A 15,727-nucleotide genomic window follows, 5' to 3' on the forward strand; every position below is an offset into this window, starting at 1 on the left:
GTTCTTTCTGATTTTCTCAAATATATTCTAACCTGAGCGAAGAAAGCTTCCCTTCCCCTTGTAAGGGGTTGAATTCACTAGAACTAACTTTTCTTAAGCTGTACTTTTTAAAGTACAATCACCCGAAAAAGATCAACCCAGAAGCCCACTTACAGGTATTAGTAATACGTATTCTTTCTTTACCATCAGAATATACTTAGCAAAATACAATGACAACAGCATTCTACCTCTAATGATACAGTGAAGAAAGTCTTTTTCCTATCTGTTATTAATAGTGTAATCTCTTATTTCCAGTCTCTTTTCCCAACAAGCTCTGACTGGCCTCTGCAGGGTCTGACAGTTTGCATGAAAGAACATTCACTTTCAGTCTGGTTCTCCAACTGGGTGACAAAGTAACCTGTAAAAATAATTAACGGTCTTTGTTTTCACTGCTCTATAGGACTTTGAAATATACAATTTTCAAATATCATACAGCATTTTTAATTGACAGATTTGGTTATACATATTTTACATTATTTTATGTATGAGTAGACACATTTTATGCTAGATACCTGTCACTACTGAGTAAAACACTTTCATTTTTTCCTGGAAATAGAGGCAGAGGGTGGGGGAGATGGGAGAGTTAGAACAGTTTTGCCAAGAAGGGCAAGTTTATAAAAGGGAGTCAGTTTAGAGTTGTCCTAGAACACACGGTTCTACGAAAAGGGAATCCAGTCCAGTATATAGCATGCAATGAAAAAAGTAAAGAACACTGCAAGTAATGGCAGATCTTTTATCAATTTTTCCAGGTGTGTTAATCTAATATTGTTATTGCTTTAAGGGGAATTGCAGATTTTAGATGTACCTAAATAATCACATTATTTCCAAAAATACAGGTAACTAAGAAATATACTTGGGTCACCTCATCTACTGTACAATCTATTGCATATGTTGACTAGGCCTTGCAAACTGATAGTTATAACTTTATTCATTATAAACCTACAGCCATAGAAGTCAGCGACTAAATCATGTATACATGCTTTTGAAATATCAGCTCCTTAATCAGTATTGGCTCAGTGCAATTTGTGTCTTTCACAGTTTGCCTGAAAGAGGCCTGTATATCTATCTGATCCTGCAGGGACATCCCCTAATGTTGAAATTATGGCAAAGACTATTTACTTGGAATATTCAGAATATTTACAAAAACTAATCCTTATTTTTAAAAGCTCAGCAGAACTGACATGGAATTTTTCATCACTAAATGTACTGTCGAATGGGAAACAGCCACTGTTTTAAATTATCAGTAAATACTGACTTTAAAATAAATCTTGCTTCGTTCCAAAAGAAGTTGCCATTTCAATGCAGTTTTCTTGTCTTCTGTTAGAGTGAGGAACTCATGGACCTGTTAATAACAGGGCATAACAGAACACTTCTTCAGCATATAATTGTAACAACATCTCCACAACAAAATGATAATGAAAAGAGCATCTTATGCATTTTTTAATACATTTCTAAGCTGTATTTTACCTCTTTAACATAGTTTTTCGTGTAATATGTGTACCAAAATGGTCAGATTAAGCAGAATAAATTGCAGGGCGTTTGAAAATCAAAATTAAGGAATTGCAACCATGTTCTCAGAAAAGTGTAAATTAATTAAAATAAAGCAGTTTTCTGAATAGGATATTCACTCTTACATTCAACACATTTCTTCTTATTAGCAGCTACTGACTTCTAACTTTTGGCTTGTTAAAAAGCTGTACGTGTGTTTTCATATCCATATGCAATTTTTTTAACCGGTGTACACACACATATACAAAGGACATTTACATATATTTGTAATTTTCATCAAGCTTCACAGCTCAGATCAAATAAGAACAACCGCATTTATTTCTACTTACTGTGCAGCCTAATGTTTCCTCAGCTACACAGTCAGACAGGTAACAAGAATAAAGAGTGCCTGTGTGATCTGTCAGATCAACGAGGATGTCAAAGCTTGTGAAAGTTGACTTTAAATTTGAAGAGACGTCACTGCAGAAAGTGCATGTGTTTGACATTTCATTCACTATAAAACGGCATATTGAACTGAAACATAAGAAGACAATTAACGCATATATGCAATTCCTTCTTGTTTGAGACTATTTTCTAGACTGAGATTTCCCAAGAGACTTTTCATCCTTAAAAAAATTCTTCATCTTCTAAACTCTTAAGTCTGTTTGAGACAAAATGGCCTCTTTCTTCTTTTCTCTTCTAGGACCAGAAAGAGCAAATCCTTCATAAAGCCAACTCCTCTTCCTTGCTACTTCTGGAAGTCTACACAACAGGAATCCACATGGCATCCCCCAGAGGACTTTCATTCCTTGTCTGGAACTAGACTAAAATATTGTTCTATCTAATTTGGGTCAGGGGAAGAAGGACAAGCACTTTTTAATACAAATTTAAAACAGGCAGTTGCTTACCATCTGTTGCGAATAACTTTAGATGCATTATCATCAATGTCCAGTGTAGAAATGTAGCCATAAATAATGCCATAGACTGGTTGAAGTTTCCCATCGCTCTGTAAAGCTTTTTCTTTCAGCTGTTGCACACTATAAACATCAACTATAGTCTCCACTAAAAGTTTAAAAGACATGTTAAGTGCATCTGAGAAAGAAACAATGCAGAAGAGGAAAACCAAAATGGATCTTAAGGTAATAAAAAGGAGAGGATTTGATCTAAAGCACCAGAAAAGCCCCTCTCACCTTCCCTTAGAAGTACGCTTATATTCGGAGGCAAAAAATAAAACAAAAGGGGACTCAAATCAGGAAGATATCTAATTTTTAACTTTTGTATCTCCTAAAATGAGTTTTTGACAAAAACTTTCCCTCTGCATTTCTCATGCTTATTCAAGACAGAAAGGACATGCCAGACAGGCCGCAAGTTGGCATAGTCACCAACCCTGAAGATACATAAGTGATAATATAAGGGGTAGCCCCAGTAACAACAGTCCAAACTTCAAGTACTCAGCCAGATGGCTATACCTTAGTTTTGTTTCTATGAACACACGGAGCCAGAACTTGATATTTCAGCTGCACTATGAAACTACAGTATATAGTTACATAAAATCAAAGTGTTTGGATCCATGCTTACAGTTAATGGATTCTTTCGACTGCTCCTCCATTTTATCATGCAAAGCCCCTAATTGTGCACTCTCTTTCATGAAGCTGAAGAGAACATTTGCTTCTGCTGTTTCTTGAAAACATATTTTTAAAAGTTATTAATATACGTAGCATATAAAAATAACAGCATAATTATATTTTACAACTTTTTGTTCTGGCAGCACCAACACGTTGTCTCTTGGAATTAACCAAGAGATGTTTTTCTCTTTTTCACTTTACCTGTTAGTCGCACATGGAATATATGAAGGCCGCTCAGATAAAATTAAAAAAAAAAAAAAAGGGTAGAAGCAAGGAGCTTTCTGAGGCAAGCAGGCAGAATAAATCAGCCCTCCAATAGATTCATTCATGCATTCTAGCCTATAATGATTGCTAATACCAAAGCAATACTTCAACAGCTCTTACCTGGATTAGTTGTAATGATGGTTTTTGATATCACAGTTGCAGTCATGCAGTTCCTAAATTTGTCAAAATTTATTCTCACATCTGATGCAAATATAACTGTAAGAAAAAAAAAAACCTCTTACTGTAGAGTAAGTATAATGTTAAGAACTACAGTAAAAACATTAAAAAAATAGAGTACTATACCTGTTTCTCGTGGGATCCAAGTCTGTGCAAGCTGGATAGATTCATTATCCCAACTAAATTAAAAAAAAGTTAATGTATCAAAACATTTTTGAAACAGCACTCAAACTGTTTAGTATTAAACTACTGAATAATATAATTAAATTGGTCAAAGGGGACACAACTCCTTTGTTGCATGCAAAGAAAGTGCCACATATATCCACAGGCATCTAGTTTGCAGCCAGCCAGGATGCTTTAGGTACGGTCTAATACAGGCCCCATTTTATCCCATGCCAAACAGGGTTAAGTAAAGGGCTATTAGATTGTTCAAAATTATTAAATGCAGAGTATACCTGGAAAAATACTGTGTGTATTTCAAAGCTTTGACAAAAGCAATTTCTAACTAAGGCAGTTATTTTAACTGTGACTTGCTTATCAGCTGAGCCTTTTCTGTGGGAACAAGTTGATTGCTCGCATCACTAGGTCGGATGTTCAGCCAGCTTTCCAACACTGGAATCCTTGTAACTGTGGATGATCAGACTAGAGTGAGGTCAGTGGTATCCCTCAAAAATTATAATTTGATGGATAGAACCCTTGATAAAAATCTCATTCAGTTCCTCGTAAGTTTGGATGGCAAGAATACTGCCAAAGCACAGTTTCGTTCTGGTGGGTTTTTTTTCTTAGTCCTTGGAAAAAAATTTAAGATATTTACTTTTCATCTAGCATTGTTCAGACGCCTCTTCACTGATGGCCTCTGAAACATCTTCACTACAATGCTGTTGCTCAAGGATTTCCTGAATCTTTGCCTCTACCTATGGCTCCACGAAAGCGCAAAACGCAGTGTTTAGGGTAACCAGAGTAACATCAACTCGTCTCTGCTTCTGTGGACTCCTGAAGTATACAGCTCTGTACGTTTCACTACATACCAGCACTGAAACAAGAGTATCAGAGCTGCTGCTGCAACTTAACATCAGTGGCAGCTCAAGGGATAGAAAACTTCACACCATAGATGTTTATTAATGTTCGTGTGTATACATTAACTATGTTAAACATTACACTGAATGATAATACAGTTTCTAGCTCAGACACAGAGTGCAATGCTATCTTGCTACTCCTATCTAGGGAATAAAGGTCATTTCAACCAACAGACAGCAAACCCAGCGCAAATTAATACCCACATACCCTTGCATGTAGATAAGCCACAAGTTTATTGAACAAACTATGGGCAATATGGAAGCGTATAAACAAATCACTGTTTAGATGCATAAATGGTATGGACGTAATCATGTCTGTTAATAGGATACAGTTTGAAAATATGCCCAAAATAGTATCAAAATGTTTCTGTGCTATTTTAAACATTTAAAAACCATTTCAACCTATTTCCATTCCACTTATTAATTCTGCTTGGCTTTAAAATTAAAGCATGCTCCTCTTCCCCCCCCTCTAGTTTGTGGAAGAAACGTACTGCCTTTGGAGCTGTTTTTAAATGCTATTTCCTGAATTAATTCAAATTTCCAGATTAAAAAATGGAACCATTTGGAACTGAGCTGCATTTTACCATTCATGAGCTAGCAGTCTGTCAGTAAGTCATAAAACTAGACAGTATGTATAAGGTCACTCTAATGATTCTCTTTTTTAAGTTTCTGGTCTGTGTACGTTGCTGCCTCATGACAGTTGCCACTCAAATAACAATACATTCAAATTAAAAGACAGTGTTGTAACTGTATGTATTATGGTTAATTTCTTTACCTACTCTTGCATTAATTTGTGTATTTTAGTGAATAAAAAAACATTTTACCATACTATCGGAAAAGACATCTCCGTTTCATCATACAGCTTTACTTCACACCTCTGACCTTTTCTTTTGTCTGAAGTCATAAAATACTTTGGTTCCCCAACCTTTAAGAAGAAAGACAAGCAGTCACTTTTCTTCTACTAGGAGTATAAAAGTGATAATCTAGAAAATAGAAGAGTTAAAAAAGGGTGGAAAACACCCTGTAGAACAGTAAAAAAAAAACAACCAAAAAACCAAACCAAAACACAACAAAACCAAAACCAGGTGCACCAGTAAAAGTTTAACAACAGTAATTTTACTATAAAGACAAAGGGACATACTTTATTTAACAAAAATCTGCAGTTTACGTATTTTCAAGTTATCTACTGCTTGCACATCCACGATTTCAGAAAGACAACTGATGTAGGACATTTCTATTCCCTTAATTTCTCCCCTCATGTTGATGAAAATCTTCAGTAGCTCGTATGGTTACTGTAACTCAGCTGAAGTGACTGCCAACCTAAGCAAACAAAACCAGTGATTCCTGTCCACTGTGAGTCCCAAAAGCCATGTTCACACTTAAGTCAAGTTACCCAATGGTACAGTAGACAAGCACTACTCTGTTGTGGCTTCTTAACTTACTGACATTACAGCTGCAAGCACATTAAGAACTCTTCCATCGAGGCTTTGTCCATTTGCAATGATATCACCCAGTGAATAATAATCCTGAGGGTCCTTGACAGGCAGGTGCAACAGAGAAAGTAGTTTGGTGTCCATTTCATAACATGAAGAAGTTTTAACGACGGAATGATTTTCACTGAGCAGTAATTTGTAGGAACTAGATAATGTGCACAGAACAAGTCACATCGATCAACATTTCACTCACCAATATATTAACAGTATAAAATGTTAATTCAATTCACATAAGAATATAACTGCTGATTTATTCCTCTATTGTTTTCTCTAAAGATACGGAAACGTTTGAATTAATTTGTTCTAAAATTATTTTTAAAAAATTATATACTTTACTCTTATGGAAGACTTATCATGTACTTTATACTTATTTAGAATTGAAATGCTAGCAACATGCAATACATATTTGTAAGTCTTTCAGCCCTTATCAACCACTAAAAATAAAATAAGTTCTGAAATGTGTGTAATCCAGGTAACTAGGATTTGGCATCATGACATAAGACACTATTACAGTCAGACTGGACTTCGTAAGGTGCTTTCAAAAGTAATAGCGCAATGACCTAAGTAATATTTATAATGCACTATTAGCCAGTGGAAATAAGATATTTAATATATTCTGGATAAATATATTTTACAAATGTTTATGAAATCTATAGATATAGAGGATCTCTCTTCCCCGGTGAAGTTTCTACTTGACATTTGTTCTTTTACTTCTGTCCATTTAGCCAGGAAGTACATAGTGCAACTAACTACTACAGCTATATATTTGCTACAAAGGTTAGAGATGATCAGTAAGCAAGAACACAGAACTGCTAATTTGCCAATTTAATGTGCACATATGCAATATTCTTATGACTGATATTGTTGAGAGATAATAGTGGTTTAGTTTAAATAAGTATGTTTTAATTAGAATAAATTACTTAGGGTTATAATATGATGTGATTTATGCTGTTTACCTAGCTTTACTTGGCATGAGTAGCTAGATTTGCTGAAGCCTTTAGGCTGCAATACAGTTAATTTTCTTAGTAATTTTCCTAGAAGCTGGTACAGTGCTGCGTTTAGTGGTTTAGTATGAGGAAAATGTTGATAACACACTGATGTTTTGGTAGTGTTTTCCCTAAGTCTGGGACTTCTCAGTTCCCCACGTTCTGCCAGCGAGTGCACAAGAAGTATAAACTAGAAGATAAAGAGGGGACAACCCTCAGCAGAGACTGCAAATCATCAAGATAAGAGCAGTCACTGGCCGGCCTGCCTGGACACAGAAGAAGAATCCAAGAAGGTGTGAGAAGACCCCAGACCAAAAATCACCATTAGACTAAAAGACGCATGAAGAACGTGTGAGGGGCGGGTGTAGAGATCACAAGGGTATCATTCCCCAGGGATTCCTGGCTGACCCTGGCACTGAACCTTTCAAGTAAATTGTTTATTTTTATAAAATCCAATGCCTGAGGCTCTGCTGCAGGATTCAATTAAGAAAGAAACACTAATTAAAGAACAGGTGTATTAGTCTATCTTTACCTAACATCTGCACCTTGGATATCTAAGATAAGTTAAAACATATCTAAATTAAGACTTGCAGTGTTAGTTTCATATACCAGTTCAAATTGTTCATTTTAGAAAACAATTTGAGAGAATACACCGAAAGACAATGTATATACATTGCATGACACGAAACAAATTACAGTGCTTTACCAAATGAGTAACAGATAGCATTACAGCGTATTAAAATACCTTCTAGATAAACATGTCATGTGAATGGATTTTGATAAGAATACACCTTCCATAAAAGAGTCATGTCTGATAAAATACTTTAGCAAAATCAAATCAATTTTCAATAATTTTAGTAGACTTTACTCAAATAATGAAATTGACTCTGTTTAATTACAAAGAGCATTATTACTTTACAACAAAACTCCAAAGACCATTTTCTGACTAATGTATTCTCTCTTGAGATTATTTGACCATACATGGTTGAACACAGAAAGGAAGATATGCTACATAAGATGACTAACCCCAAATACTTCTACCAATTGCATGCTGCTGCAATCAGCTGGCAACTAAAGCAAGTGTCAACTTTGATCTTCCTGGAAAGAACTACCAGTTTAAATTTACCTAGGAGTTACAGGGTTGAATTTCTCTTCCCTTTCCGCTTCCTTTGACTGAACTAAAGGATTTTCAATAATCACTACAATAAAACATTGATAAGTAATGTTAGAAAACTGAATATAGATACATATAAGGAGAAGTGGTTTTAAAAATGGTTGCTTTCAAGGTTGATATGGAAAGGAGAAGATACGTGCAGTAACTACTGCTAAATGTTTTCATACTGAAAAACATATCTGTCCAACAGCTCCTATTACAGCCAAAGTCCCACAGGAGTCCTCAAGACATTGAATGGAAACAAAATGACACTGAGTTCTTGTGTGTATAATTTTCATAGTCATAAGCTTTATCCAAACACCCTGATCTAGCAACCGTGAGCAGCAAAGTCTTTCTATAAACTTAACAAGATAAAAGCACATACTATAAATAAATACAAGATTTTTGTTGTGTTTTGATGAACAGTCATATCTATAACTAAATGAAGGCAAAGAAAAACACCAAACTACTTTACAGAGTTTATTTTTTGTTATTTATAAGAACTGAATATAACGTAAGAATTTAGATTGATTAACTATAAGTAAGTTCTGGGTGGTTGCATTCAGTGGATTTTTATCTGACCTTTTTGTTGACGTATTTACTGGTTTTGAATTTAAATCTTATTCCTTTCCTCTTTATATTTAACATAACTGAATGATGTTTCCAATTAGACTGTTTTCTGAGTCCTCAGAGAAAAATATAGCAAAACCACAAACACATAACTCTGATTTACTGGAAAAAAAACACATTCAAACAGCGACATGTTAAGAATAAACTCCGGCTTACCACAGTCACCAACTCTAAAGCTTTCTGAAAGTGATCTAATATATTCTTCTCTGCCCCAAGAATTTACATTTATAAAATAAGTTGGTGAATCACGAACAGTAAAACTGAAGGTGTATCTTTCAGACCCAATGTCTGCAAAAATAAACAGCACTATTACAATTCATTAGCACAGCTTGATTTCAATCTAGAATATGTGTGTAAAAACTGTAATTTTGAGGCTTTCCTGGATTTTTGTCATGAATTTACTATCAGCAATCTGGTGAGCACCACTAGAGGTCAGCAGACTGTTCAGTAAATACGCTGGTGCTCATGAATGGGGGTGGCTACAACCCACACGGTAGTTGTACCTATACCACCCTGTCTATGTATCACTTAACTTTAGGCAGCACCATATAAACTTACAGCTCTAATGCAAGAGTAGTAAAAGAAGCGTACGATGCTACATTCAAGGCATGGACAAACATAAATACGGCCAATGCACGAAGCAATGCTATGAATGAGTGTACATTCTAGCCCAAATTTTGTAGTAGGTAGGCTGTCTTAGATGGCTGTGCCCATATTTGAGACCACCACGATGACATACAAGGCTGCAGATCACAGGCAATGTCGCTGCCCAGAGAGTACCAAGGGGTATAACTGAATAAAGCAAAGCATTTCCAGCTCCATGGTTCATAGTCAAGAGGGTATCAGTCTTGGAAATGCTGCACCCCTTTTCTCTTACAGCCAATTAACAAAGCTTTCCATGGATCATACAGCATTATGCAATATGTTATTTTCAAATTATCAATGAAAACTGTCTAGTGATCTGCATATAGTAAGCATAATCTGACTGTAGTTCCATGGAGGCATAAGTATGAGCACCACATTTTCAGACTATGTAGAATTGTTTCTGGTGACGATGGTGACTTCCTTCTAAAAATTCACCACCAGAGCAGCTCGGCATGGTGACAATGCCAACGGAATAGCTGAGCACTTCACACAGAGGTGGAATGGCTCTCTAGGACTGGAGATGCTTCCTAACAGCGTCTCTACAAACCCCAGCTGTAGATATGTTATTTCAATTTCCAACTAATGCTGTATTAACAATGTATTATTTCCATTTTTTCTTTAGGAGTGTATGATAAGATGAAGTTTGGTACTACGCAGACCAGAAATTACTTGTTTCACGCCTCAAGACATCTCCCTAACATTTCTGTTTTAAGAGAGAGTGAATATGAAGGGACCAGAATCAATTCCAGCAGTATTTATATAATAGTGGGTTCATATAATCCTGAAACACTTCCATGACAGAGTTCTTCCAAAAAAATTCTAATTGATAAGGTTTGGCCAAACTAATGCTGCTCTTTTATCTCAATTCTCAAACACACACTATTTTTTTGTGCATTTTTATTCTATACATTTTACACTAAGAACTCTGTTTATCATTTAAATATTGATTTCAGTCATCTATGGTAAATTATACTATATAAGAAAATGAAGTAAAAATAGCTATAAAAGAGACTGTACTTTTTCTGTCTGGAAAGCTTCTGACATCTGTTTTCCCAATAACCACACCGATTACATTCTAAAAAATAAAGAGATTATAGAATACAAGTATTAAACACAGATGTACAGGATGAATTAGATTTCATGGACTTGTACTCTACTGATGATAATAAACATATTTCTGACTGGTAATCATTTTAATCTATTTATTCCGTAGTACCATATGAACTAAGGACTAAAACATAAACATACAATTTTACTTTAAGAAAAAGAGTGACTAATAAAAATATTAAAAGAAATACATCTGTTTCTGTTTGTAAAGACAATGGGAGGACAAAAGTTCACCCAAAACATTCACAGTTTTGGCTGTTATACAGCAATCTCTCCTCAGGTAGGCAGCAATATTGTTGTTTCACGCTCCCTACACAGGTCTCAGATCTCCTTAAATGCACCATGAAAAGTCTGGACAGGATTTACTTTACAGTTAAGCGTCCAAGGTTTCCCCTGCTGTCAGCACCGAGATACATACGTGTACATCCACAGGAAGGGCCATTTATCCTATCCTCATCGAAGCAACATACATTTCTACAGGTGCCTCTTTCTTGCTGTCTGTCCCTTAACTGACTACAACGGGAGCTTAAGCAATGAACTTTTTTGATGATTCAAAAGAAAATTAATCTTATTCGGCTTTGCTAAACCTTTAATTATTATGCAAAAGTATCCCAGTCTTGATTGTCAAACAAAACTACTAGGAGCAAACACACAGAGGAAGAAATATAGATATACGTATATAAAAAAATATATGTATTAATGATATATAGCTGGGGGGAGAGTTGTTTGGTTTGGTTTTTTTTTAAAAAATGTCCTCTTCATTGTGAGAAGAGAGTATTGCAGTGCTGGTCTGGGAATTTAAGAAGGTTATGAAATTAAGAATTGAAGAAGCAATGAAAGTTGGTAAGGTAACAAGGACTGGAAGGAGAGACTGACATTGCAATATTGCAAAGGTCCTTCAAAACATGGAGTGCCCCACATCTCTTCCACTTCATGTGTGCCCTTACTTGCAGTACTGCCTGACGTTCTCGCTCAAGCAGGGGAACCCCAGCTGTCAGCTAGCAAGGGGCAGCATAACAGTTTAAGAATCAACACAGGCTGAATTTTGCACCCATTCACAAAGCGATGCGACCTGACTGACTTCACCATAACAATATTGACATGCTCAAAAATTAGATCTCGTGTTCCCAGTTTACTTTGAATCACTAGATGGAGCAAGGTAACTGTCTTATCCTACACTGATGGAAATGAACTCATTGAGAGGACGTATGTGTAAAACACTGTAATATCCTAGTTCTTCCCATTTTTCTAGGATAATATTTTCTATCTGTCCACAACATGTAGTAATTCAGGATTTTATTTTTCTATTTTTGGCTTTGTTTCTTAAAAAACAAGCATTTCAATTAAATCAGAGTGCAACATACCCTGGATCTCACCACCAGTCAGAAGAACTGACATTAAGGATGACTCTTCACAAGAATTAAGCTGATGTAAATCCGCCATTTCCAAAAGAGACCTCCCCTGTCCCTGCTGTGAATATATTCACCTCTCTCGTATCAGCACTAAGCCTGCACAGCAAGCTGGCAGAAGGAAGTGATCTGGCTGGAAAGTATTTGGGCGATAGAAAGAGGGTAGGAAAACTTCCATTTCCTTGATCAGCTTATTGTGCAACTACACAAACACTAGTTTCACCAAAAGAGGAGGAGCGGAACACGCCTGCAATGAGGAAGAGAGCCATACTGCCTTTTTTGGCAGAGCATTGCTTGAGGCTGCTCAACCAAATCACGAGACTGCAGCGTTAACACACTGCAAGTTTCTTAGACTTTGATCTATTTCACGTTAAAGAATAAACTGCAAAGTAAAAAAATATGACATTTTGATACTTCAAATGATGTGTGCTCAGCTGTTTTAATGTCCTAAACACATACTTATCACTCTATCATGATATACTAGTGAATTACTTTTTTATAAAAATACTTTCTTTACTATATGTTACTAATTGCAATACTCAAGATTAGTGTAAAATAAAAGCTTTTAACTGAGTGAGTGGGTCCATCAGAGTAACTGTGAGTGACAGATTAAATTAACTTTGCTGGAGACCAGGAGTTTATAAAAAGTTGGAAAGAATATACAATACCACTGTGAGGACACATAAAACTCCTTCTCCTTGTGCATCCCTTTTCTGAGATTTCTCTTTCATTTGTTTAAAATAAATGAGAAAAAGGGCTAAACTGTGCCCTTCCCAAATAAAAAGCTGTGGAAACAGGAAAACTCTGTCCACTTTACGCTGCACGGGGAAATAGGACTGTAACACCGCATCACAGCCCACAGTGCATCCGTGTGGAAATGTTGCCTCTCTGGTTTGTTCTCCAGCTCCCAGCAGCACTGAACACTCAGAAGATCTGTTATCGCTAGTGGGCTACACAGTGAAGAGTGGGAAATAGTGCAACAGGGTATAACGTAGCCTTCTCCCTCCCATATTAAAACATCATCTTGGAGACCAAAGAATGAAAAACTGTGCTCCCCAGACTTCCTATTTTTCATTCAACCATCTAAAAGCCAAAAGAGAAAAATACTGAGTTTTACAGCACAGTCCCCTGTTCAACTCATCCTCCAGTGGTGATGGTCCTCACTCATATCAGGACAACAACAGCAAACAAACAACAACAACAAAAATCACACTCAAACATCTGTATGAATCTACCAACTACAAAGCTTTGCTGTTTGTTAAGTTTACTTTTTGGTTCATCCTACTCTCCTGTACTCCCACGAGGAAAATTCTTAGCAAAACCTGCTTTTTGTTCTAAAGAAACAGAAAAGATCCTACCTGACTTGTAATTGTGAGATTTTTATCCAGTTAAAGCATCATGCCATTCAACAAGAGTTTTGTTTCAATATTTAGCTCAGAGGGATTGAGCACACAAGACTGCAGGATCGGGCCCTACGTTCATAGCTTGTAGTGAAAGACTATTGTAGGTTACAGATGTATTGTGACTACATAATGCTGACTCTGTACATGTCTTTACTAATTCAGCATCCATTTAAAACATTACAAAGAAGCCTCTGATGCTTTCAGACATTGAATTGTCCAGTCAATATCTATAGTTGTGGTATCCACATACTATGGACAACAGCAGCATCGATTTTCATTTTGCTGGTTTATACACAAAGAAGGTAAGGTACTTTATATCTAACAATTATACTAATGCTATTAGTATCTAAATACACATCAATTACATAATTTTGCAGTAATATAATACAGTCATATACAATTCCATTTGAGAACAAAAGTACTATGTCTATGAGACTTACAGGACGAGCAAGATTTGGATGCAGATCTGAAAGTGCAACAAAGTCCCGTGTTGAACTAGAATAAGCCATTCTTTATCTGTAACTTGAGAAAACTAATTTAGATTTTTTTTTTAAATCTGAACAAATCACTTATAACTATTCATAGTGACAATAACAAGTTATTTTTTAACACAAGTATTTTGACCTAAATAGTATCTCTTTTCAATAAAAAGCATTTCAAGCCACCTGAAGTAGACAATTCTTTCTTGTTTGTATTTGGTGAGGTAAGTTATGAATTTTACTACTCTACCTGTGCTTCTTAGATAAAGGTCTGTAATATTTATTTATTTATTTATTCTGCATTAAATGACTCCATTAGCACCAGCCTCTGAAAAATATTTACCCTCCTTCTCCTGTCTGGGAAGTCCAACTGAATTTAATGAGGCAGTTCATATATAAAAGGCCATTTACATAGGTGGAAAGGAAAGCATTGGGTTGCAAACCACCTTAATTGAGGTGTTTAGTATTAAACTACATTAAAATGTGAGTTCATTCCTTCCTCAAAGTAGAAAAGTTTTGAATTTATTAAAATAAAAAATTTTAAAATCAGTTATTTTCAGGTTGCCAACATAGGATTACTGCCCATTCCTGCGAGCTACTGCGCACTCAAGTCCTCTCTATTGATGCCAAAGTCGGGCCATGGACGTTTTGTTAGCCCATCTGAATGCCTCTTATTATTTCATGGGTACCCTCAGAGATATTACTGATATTTAGCAAATAGCTGTCAGATTCTAATTTTTTTGTAAAAGGAACCATCAAGTTGTCTAAATCTTAATAACATTTAATACGAGAGAAGTGCTGACATTTTTCAGAGGATGCCAGTTCAAACTTTATAACAAAAGTCTTGAATGGCCTTCATGGTCTTTATACCTGGCACCTTGTGTGAGAATTGTTAGTGGTTTTGTTGGGCATTAGTATAATGATCTGTTGAACACACTAGAAAAGAAATAGTCAGTCTATACTTTAAAGATGTAAGCAGTTATCTGAGAACAAAATGATTTCTCTAAAAGAGCATTTCAAACTAAACTCTCACAGAAAGATATCCCAAATTTGCCTTACAAAAAAACTACTGAACAACGGGGCCCTCAAACCTATTCCCATCCCATTATATGGAAGAATTCACGTTTGTTTATGCAGGAAAGTCACCTCGACCACCCCTCCAAGGCACATTAATATTCTTGCCTCAAAAGAAGTTAAATATTGTTAAGTGACATACCTCACACGACAGCTGAATCAGTTTGAAGAAAACAGCGCTGGGAACACATTTATCAAAGGAAGATTATAAGAGAGGCGATTTAGGATTTAAAACACTACAGGCCCTGACAGGGGAAGCTGCAGCGTGCACTCACCCCTCAGAGGCAGGGGCTGAGCTCCCGAGGACACCCGAGGGGACTTTCTCTCACCACCGCCCAGGATCAGACCTTCTTCTGAGAGAAAGGACAACATGGAAATCACAATAAATAAAAGCATTGAAGCCTTTGGCACCACCACCCCATCCTAAACTGGTGTCTATCACCAGATAAACTAGCATCCCCAAAGCCAGGCCAGGCTCTACACTGCAAAGAGGTTTTTCTTGCGTGGGCCCATCATTATCCTTATTTCTTTCCCTATCCAAACCCGAGCAACACGTGGTGGCCGTCCCACGCAGGCAGGGACGACATCAGCTTGGAGGCTGGGCAGGCGGGAGCCCTTACCACAGCCAAGGGGCGTCAGGGGAGACACAGATCGGCCAGGACGGGAGCACCCTGAAAGG

At 36.4% G+C, this 15,727-nt stretch overlaps 1 protein-coding gene across 1 annotated transcript; it reads right to left on the bottom strand.

Annotated features, from left to right (window-relative positions):
- Positions 1–268: 268 nt before the first annotated feature.
- MEIOB (meiosis specific with OB-fold) lies at positions 269–14,004 on the bottom strand. The gene is made up of 13 exons (XM_054211747.1): positions 13,936–14,004; positions 10,594–10,651; positions 9,088–9,219; positions 8,275–8,347; positions 6,112–6,307; positions 5,494–5,594; positions 3,720–3,772; positions 3,537–3,632; positions 3,106–3,207; positions 2,436–2,589; positions 1,878–2,061; positions 1,295–1,381; positions 269–397 (listed from the first exon to the last, which is right to left on the bottom strand). Exons 1-13 carry the CDS (start codon positions 14,002–14,004, stop codon positions 269–271), a joined length of 1,434 nt encoding a protein of 477 aa, XP_054067722.1.
- Positions 14,005–15,727: the final 1,723 nt, after the last annotated feature.

This window comes from Rissa tridactyla, chromosome 8 (genome assembly GCF_028500815.1).
Source record: "Rissa tridactyla isolate bRisTri1 chromosome 8, bRisTri1.patW.cur.20221130, whole genome shotgun sequence".
NCBI classification, from domain to species: Eukaryota; Metazoa; Chordata; class Aves; order Charadriiformes; family Laridae; genus Rissa; species Rissa tridactyla.

Coding starts and splice junctions, on each gene's coding strand:
- MEIOB (XM_054211747.1), bottom strand. CDS start 14,004: ATGGCTTATTCTAGTTCAACACGGGACTTTGTTGCACTTTCAGATCTG. Junction 3,633..3,719: donor TTGGATCCCACGAGAAACAG/GTATAGTACTCT, acceptor TTTTTCTTACAG/TTATATTTGCATCAGATGTG. Junction 2,590..3,105: donor GTCGAAAGAATCCATTAACT/GTAAGCATGGAT, acceptor TTAAACTTTTAG/TGGAGACTATAGTTGATGTT.